Source organism: Vicia villosa, linkage group LG4 (assembly GCF_029867415.1).
Source record: "Vicia villosa cultivar HV-30 ecotype Madison, WI linkage group LG4, Vvil1.0, whole genome shotgun sequence".
Taxonomy (NCBI): domain Eukaryota; kingdom Viridiplantae; phylum Streptophyta; class Magnoliopsida; order Fabales; family Fabaceae; genus Vicia; species Vicia villosa.
In genome coordinates, this window is record NC_081183.1 from 127,477,864 (window position 1) to 127,485,588 (window position 7,725).

A 7,725-nucleotide genomic window follows, 5' to 3' on the forward strand; every position below is an offset into this window, starting at 1 on the left:
CCTTAAGTTCAGAATTTTCTATTTCAAGTTTCTTAGTCTCATACAAAGAGCTTTTTCAGCTTTTTGTATTTGATACTAAGTTGAGCCTTGATTTCCAGAAGTTCAGTTAGGCTGGAAACTAACTCATCTCTAGAAAGTTCAGAAAATACCTCTTCAGAATCTGAGTCTGATGTAGATTCTGACTCTTCACCAACAGTAGCCATCAGTGCTATGTTTGCCTGCTCATCTTCAGAGTCTGACTCTTGATCAGAAAAATCTGATTCATCCCAAGTAGCCATCAGACCTTTCTTCTTTTCAAATATTTTCTTGGGTTTCTCCCTCTGAAGCTTTGGACATTCGTTCTTGTATTGTCCAAGCTCTTTACATTCATAGCATGTCACCTTCTTCTTGTCAGATCTTCTGTGTCCAGAAGATTCTCCATTTCAGGTCTTTTGAAGTTCTTGAAGTTCTTGAAGTTCTTGAACTTTCTCTGCTTGTTTTTCCAGAGTTGATTTACTCTTCTGGATATTAGAGATAGTTCATCTTCTTCTTCTTCTTCTTCTGATTCTGACTCTTCAGAATCTTCTTCAGCCTGAAAGTGTTAGTGCATTTTTTATTATTAGATTTTAATGCAATAGACTTACCTTTCTTTTGAGGCTCATGTGCATCTAGCTCGATCTCATGAATCCTCAAGGCACTGATCAGCTCCTCAAGAGATACTTCATTCAGATTCATGGCAATCTTGAATGTTGTAACCATTGGTCCCCGTCTTCTGGGAAGACTTCTGATTATCTTTTAAACATGATCAGCCTTTGTGTATCCCTTATCAAGAACTCTGTAATACGGTGAACTGACTTTAATCGAAATGTTGCGGTAAGCAAGAGTCGCCACCGACTTTTATTTTATCCAAACAAGTTAGAAAGGCTAAAAGAACAGGAAAAACCTTTTAAATAAAATAGGGTTCGGGGGGTAATTATGCAAAGGGAAGGTGTAAGGCACCCCTTGCATCCATGGTTTTCCATGGGCTCTTAATTGCTTTGCTCTTTAGTTTTGAAACCAAAAGTTTAGAAATGTATAGAAGATGAAGAAACAAGGACTTTAGCTCGTAAATGAGCGTAGCCTTGAGAGTGTTTGTTTAAGAAGAAGTTGATAAAAGACATTTTAGCCAGAGCAAGGTAATTAGGGGCAATTACCTTATAATTTGAAAAAAAGAATTCTTTTAGCCTTTCAGGGTGAAAGGGTCTATCCATGCCATAGAGGGCAGGAAGCCTTTCGTTTGGAGGTTGAAGGGTCATCGAGTTATCGTTCGCCCTAAGACTGACCCATGCCATAGAGAGGCAGGTAGTTTAAGGGGAAGGATCAGAATAGCCTTTCGTAGGCAACCAGAAGATACCTCAGCCTTTTCCGTAGGCAACTTCCGAGGGTCGAGGTCATGTTAGTGTATCGAAGGCAACATCATTAGGGACCATGACCTTTAATCGAGGCAACATGGCTGAGGTATCCTCGTATTCGAGGGACTGGCTATTCTGCACAAAATACAAGGCAACAAGGCAACAGGCAACAAGGCAACAGAGGGGTTACCCAAAAGTGTGCGTGGGTGCATCAATCACGTGATCATATTCGAATATATTATCTTGTAAAATTAGTGATTCTATGTTCAATTCAAAGGTTGCACTCCCTAGGATTACTAACCACGCAGTATAATATAAACAGTAATAAATGGGAAGGGAAATTGTAACCAGCGGAGGAGAGGGGAATTGAAACCAGCGGGATATAAAAATAAAAGGTTTAACATAAGTAATAATTGAGATAGAGTTTAGGGTTTAGGATTACCGATATTCGACGCTTTGGCAATTGACAAACCCTGAAAAAGTGGAAAAACAGAAAACAAAAATAGGGTGAGTGCATTATCGGTTCGGAGGCGAACGAAGCTAATCCTAATCAATAAAAGTAAAAATACAAGAAAAGGGTAAAGACACTTAGCTTCGATTGATGAAGGTTGATGGTCGGGGGTTTCCTGAAGCATTGACCCTGAACATCTGGGAATTAGCAGGAAGATAATAGGAAGTGAGTGTATGGACAATTCATTGGCATTTAAGAATAAATCCTAATTTAATCTATAAAGCATAAGTTAAAAGTAAAATAATATTTAAATAAATAAATAAAATAAAGATTGAAACTTAGCTTTTTGATTAGTATAGCGCGTAGTCGGAGGATCTCTGATTAACCCTGATAATTAGGCATGAAGAAGAGAAAGCTTAGTGCATTAACTGATCTACAACCCGGGTTTACCGGGACAAATCAGGGTTAAAAGCTATAAAGTATGAAAAAGAATAATTTAAATAAACATTTAAGATTAAGAAAGTCGTAAGTTCGATTAAAATAATTATTAAATAATTATCGGATGTAAATCCTAATTATCCAATGGATTAAAGTATGTATGAAAATAAAATTGAATTTTAAATATATAAACAATTATTACGAAAGAAAATCGAGTTTTCGATAAAAATAAATAAGTATAAAATTATTATATATATACAAACTAATTTTCTAAAAAAAAGAAATATAAATAATAATAATAATAATTGTAATAAAGAAGAAAGGAAAATAAAGTAAAAGTGTTTAATAAATAAAAAAAAATTAGAGTAACTCAGCTGGTAATCCCATGTGGGAAGGCGTGTGATCCATGGTATGCACCCTCCAGTCATATGCGTGAGATCTATGATGATGGCCATCTAATGGTTGTAATTCTGAGTGCCCATGATAATGTCCCTAATTCTGGTACACAGAATCTGCGTTTGCAACTTGTTGAAAGAAAGAAGAAAAAAAAAATACAACAAAGGCCAGGGATCGAACCCTGGACCTTTGGGTTACCCTCAAGCGACTTACCATCCAACCAACGCTGCGTTTGTGATAAGTAGCTGCATTCAAACAAATATACAGAAACAAAATTCAATTGGTGGGAAAAAACGCGCGCTAGTTTCAAACTAGCCAATACCCGTTTGCCACGACTTCGTCTTCTTCAACAGGCCGTCGTTTTTGATCTGGACTTCTACCTACGGACAGAGCTCCATAGCTATACACCTGCATACGTACGAAATAGCATACACGCACGAAAAATAATTTCTAATGCCACGAAGGGATTCGTTTCATCCTCCCCAGTCCATTGGTGGTCTTAATTTGAGTCAATTCGGTCTATTCCTGAAAACCCTAAACAGAGCTACGAAACCCTAATAATGGTGTAATGATCAAAACAGCATAAAAATGCAATTAAACCTCTAGGAACATTCACAATGTTATACTAATCACAAATATGGGTTCGAAACACCTCCATGATGCATGCAAAAGTGTAATCGAAAGCAAGAAAATTTGGACAAATCGTGGCCTATGAGCGTGCGTTCTTGGTGTTTGAGACTTCGTTTATGACTGGGAATCAACCAATGATGCTCTGAGAACCTGTTGGAATCCTTAAATCTCTTGGAAACCTCCCTTAAATCAAGAACCGAATTTGAGTTTTTTGTTGAGTTTTTGAGAGCTCGAAGGTTACTTTGGACTGCAAATTTTTTTTTTCATTAGGATTCTTTATGCTTATATAGCAGAAGGATTTTAGGTCATAATCTGAATCAGATTCCCTTGAATCAAAAGATTGGATCTTGATTGAAAATCAAACTTAAAACTTCCTAATTTTGGTCCAATTTTATTCCTTTCTTTCCAATCTAATTTTGCACGAATTTTGATCAAATATATGTCTTAAATGGTGATTGATATTGATTAGAAACAAAACAAATCCCATCTTTTCTATTTTCTTTCAAAAATATTTGATTAAATTGATTTTTTAATGGATAAAAATTCATATAAAATCAAGTGAGCATCAATAATTCGTGGCATTGGGTGTGGACCTCAATGGTGACTTGTGGAACAAGATTGGATCAAAAAATATTGGGCCTCTTTGCAAAGAAATCTATTTTGAGGCCTTTTGCTTCACATTTTTGTCTTCAAAATTAGCCAACTTTGACAAGGCGTATCTCCCTCGATTTTTGAGGTATGGATGTGTTCTAGGACTTTCTAGAAACCTTGGAGAGTCCTCTAACCAATGTTTTTGGTCTCATATCAAAATAATTTTCCATGCTCCTTGTGTGTCCCTTTGAAAAAAGTGACTTTTTGTTGACTTTTGAAGAGGACCTATAATGTTTTAGTCCATATCTCTCAAATGAAGCATTTTTAGACTTGACATGTGAGTCATAATTTTGTAGAGAATCAAATTTCCTTTAAAATAAGCTTTGGATGGAAAATTTATGATGTTCCATGTGAGAGTTATGACTGGTCAAAGTTTAGTTGACTTTTCCTGTACAAAACCCTAATTTAGAAACTTTTGGATTTGTTGATTTCTGATCTTTCCTTGATGAACCATGATCAATTATTGATCAAATGGTGAATGATACTTCAATATGAGGATCTTGACAAAAAATCAGGAGTTTTGACTTTACTTTGACGACAGTTGACTTTTAGGTTAACCTAGTCGACTGTTGACTTTCTGAGCAATTGAGTGACCAATTCTTTGAGATAAGACTTGGTACTTGTCATGGAGGTGATGTGAGATATATTGATCCATATGAGATGCCTTGGAGCCATTGATTCACTGATTTTCTTTTTAATAAGTCAAACCCTTGATTTATGAACCTTGCATAGGAGAATGTGTCTAGAAGTTTTAGATATTGATTTGAACTTGTATGAGAGAAATAATGTGGGCAAATTTTGGGGTATGACAAACTCGTAATCCAGCAGTTAGAGTTTGGAATCTGGAGAACATTGCTTCAATGTTTTCATCATCTTCCATTCTGAAAGCTTCATATTTTTGGATTAGAGCCAGAGCCTTAGTCTCCTTGACTTGAGCATTACCTTCATGAGTCATCTTCAGAGATTCAAAGATGTCATGAGCAGTATCTCTGTTTGTTATCTTCTCATACTCAACATGAGAGATAGCATTCAGCAGAATAGTCCTTGACTTGTGATGATTCTTGAATTCTTTCTTTTGGTCATCACTCATAGCTTGTCTTGTAATCTTGAATCCACGAGCATTTACAGGATGTGTGTAACCATCCAAGACAAGATCCCATAGGTCACCATCTTGACAGAGAAAATAACTTTCGAGTCTATCCTTCCAGTACTCAAAGTTTTCACCATCAAAGACTGGGTCTATTGTAACCATTGAAGTTGTTGCTTCCATTGTTACCATTGTTGTGTTGCTCAGTAGACGTTGTTGGAATGGTATCAGCCATTTAGTGTTTTTCTCCCTGAATCTTTTGTCAAACACGGTTAAGTGCTTGTTCCTAGAACCGGCGATCTGATGCCAATTGAAGGAGTGAAAAACACTTAGAAAGGGGGGGTTGAATAAGTGTAACTTAAAAACTTGGAAGATAAAAACAATCAACACAATGATTTTTATCCTGGTTCGTTGTTAACGAAACTACTCCAATCCACCCCTGACAAGGTGATTTACCTCTACTGAGGATTTAATCCACTAATCCAACTGATTACAATGGTTTTCCACTTAGATACCCTATAAGTCTTCTAGAGTCTACAGATCACAACTTGATCACTCTAGGAATCCTTTTACAATCAATGTAAAATAAAGTTTGCAAGAGTTTAGATTGCTTCTAATAAAGCTGTAATCACAACTGTGATATTTCTCTTAAGTTCTATACTTAACACTCACTAAGATATTACAAAGTTTGTGAGGTTGAAGATGAAGTTCATAAGCTTTTGAATTTGACAGTGTTTCTGTAAATTATGCGCAAGTGTTGTATTCAGCTTCTGATCAGAACTTCTATTTACAGGCGCTTGAGAGGAAATGACCGTTGGGAGCACTTAATGCTTTGCGTGAAAAGTACAACGTTGCATCTAATGTTTCGCACTTTTGTCAACTACCTCGAGCCATGCTTTTGTTGCTTTTACTGACTTTTCCTTTTGTAGCGTCTGACGTTCCTTTTGTCAGTCAGAGATTTGACGTTTAGCCTTTCATGTTGTACTTTCTTCTGGACTCAGATTTGTAGTTAAACAACGTTTGAATATCAGAGTCAATCACCTCAATGTGTTGATTAGTGGCAACATCATCTTTGTATTTCATGGTGTTTCGCACATCAATTTTTAACTCTTCATCATAAACCTTCAGATTCATTGTGCCTTCTTCTATGTCTATCAAACATCTCCTTGTCTCTAAAAATGGTCTCCCCAAAATGATTGGAATCTCTTCATCTTCCGCATCTCTAAAATAACAAAGTCCACCGGGAACACAAACTTGTCAATTTTGACGAGCACATCTTCTACTATCCCGTATGGTCTCTTCACATAATGGTCAGCAAATTGGAGTGTCATTCTTGTATCTTGCACTTTACCTATCCGCAATCTCTTATAAATGGATAGACACATAAGACTCACACTTGCTCCCAAACCAATAAGTGTTTTCTTGAAAGATCTATCCCCAATAGTGCAAGGAATAGTCACAGAACCTCGATCCTTCTTTTTCACCGGAATCTTCATACCCTGTAAAATAGCACTACAAGTTTCGGTTAGAATAATCGGGTCACGATCGGTGGTCCTTTTCTTGGAGATGATATCCTTCATGAACTTGGCATATGTAGGCATTTGCTTCAATGCCTCTAGGAATGGAATATTTAATTCAAGTTTCTTGAACATCTCCAAGAATTTTTCAAAATTCTTCTCATGCTGCCCCTTCTTTTTATTTCTAGTGGGAAAAGGAAGTTTAACGGCCGGTTTTGGCTCAATAATCTTCCCTTTCGTCACCGGTTCTGATATAACCACATCCTCAGCTTCTACCTCATTTTCCTTTATTTCCAAATCAACTTCAAGCAACGGCTCTTCTTTTTCAGCATTTTCCTCCACGACTTCTTTAGCTTTACCACTTCTAGTGCTTATAGCACTTACGTTATTATGATCTTTAGGATTTGTAACTGTGGCACTAGGTAGAGCTCCCGGCTGTTGAGGATTTACCATTTGTTGCACAATTTGACTCATCTGAATTTCAATATTCTTAATCGATGCACCCATGTTTCAAAAATTGTTCCTTGTTTCTTCTTGAAATTGGGAGCTTTGAGTTGCCATCTTTTCAATGGCGATCTCCCAGTCTGCTTTTCTTGGTCCTTGTTACTGAAATTGTTGTTGTGGTTGCTGATATGGTGGTTGATATGGTTGTTGCGGTGACCGATATTGTTGTTGTTGTGGTAGACTTTGATATGGCACAACCCCTTGTTTAGGAACATTCCCTTGTTGATCTTTCTAGGAGAAATTCAGATGATTTTTCCATCCCAGATTGTAAGTGTTGGAGTAGGGATTGTTCTGCTTTAAAAATTGATTTCCTCCACCTGTTGAGCTGTTGCCACACAATGCATGGAAAAATGAGGTCCTCCACATATCTCACAATTTACCGCTTGAATCGGCTGAGCTGGTTGAACTTGTGCGACAGTTTGCTTTTCAAGAGCCATTTGTTTCAGTCTTCGTTCAACTTCAGCTGCAATTTGGTCTTCCCTCTTAATAACTTGATTTGACAACTTCAAATCGACTAACCCTTCAGGCTGATTAACACTGCGGTCATATAACTCCAAGTGTTCATTTGTCGCAATAGCATCAATGATCTTCTTGATCTCCATGGCTGTTTTGAAATTTGTTGAACCACCGGCAGCTGTGTCACTGAGTTGCTTCGTCTTCAGCTTAAGGCCATTCACAAGA

General features: G+C 37.0%; 1 protein-coding gene across 1 annotated transcript; it reads right to left on the minus strand.

Moving 5' to 3' along the window:
* Positions 1-6,195: 6,195 nt before the first annotated feature.
* Positions 6,196-7,047, minus strand: LOC131597836 (uncharacterized). Its single transcript, XM_058870501.1, has one exon. It carries the CDS (start codon positions 7,045-7,047, stop codon positions 6,196-6,198), a length of 852 nt encoding a protein of 283 aa, XP_058726484.1.
* Between the last annotated feature and the right edge of the window lie 678 nt (positions 7,048-7,725).

Excerpts from the sequence above, each read along its gene's own strand:
- LOC131597836 (XM_058870501.1), bottom strand. The coding sequence starts at position 7,047 with ATGGGTGCATCGATTAAGAATATTGAAATTCAGATGAGTCAAATTGTG.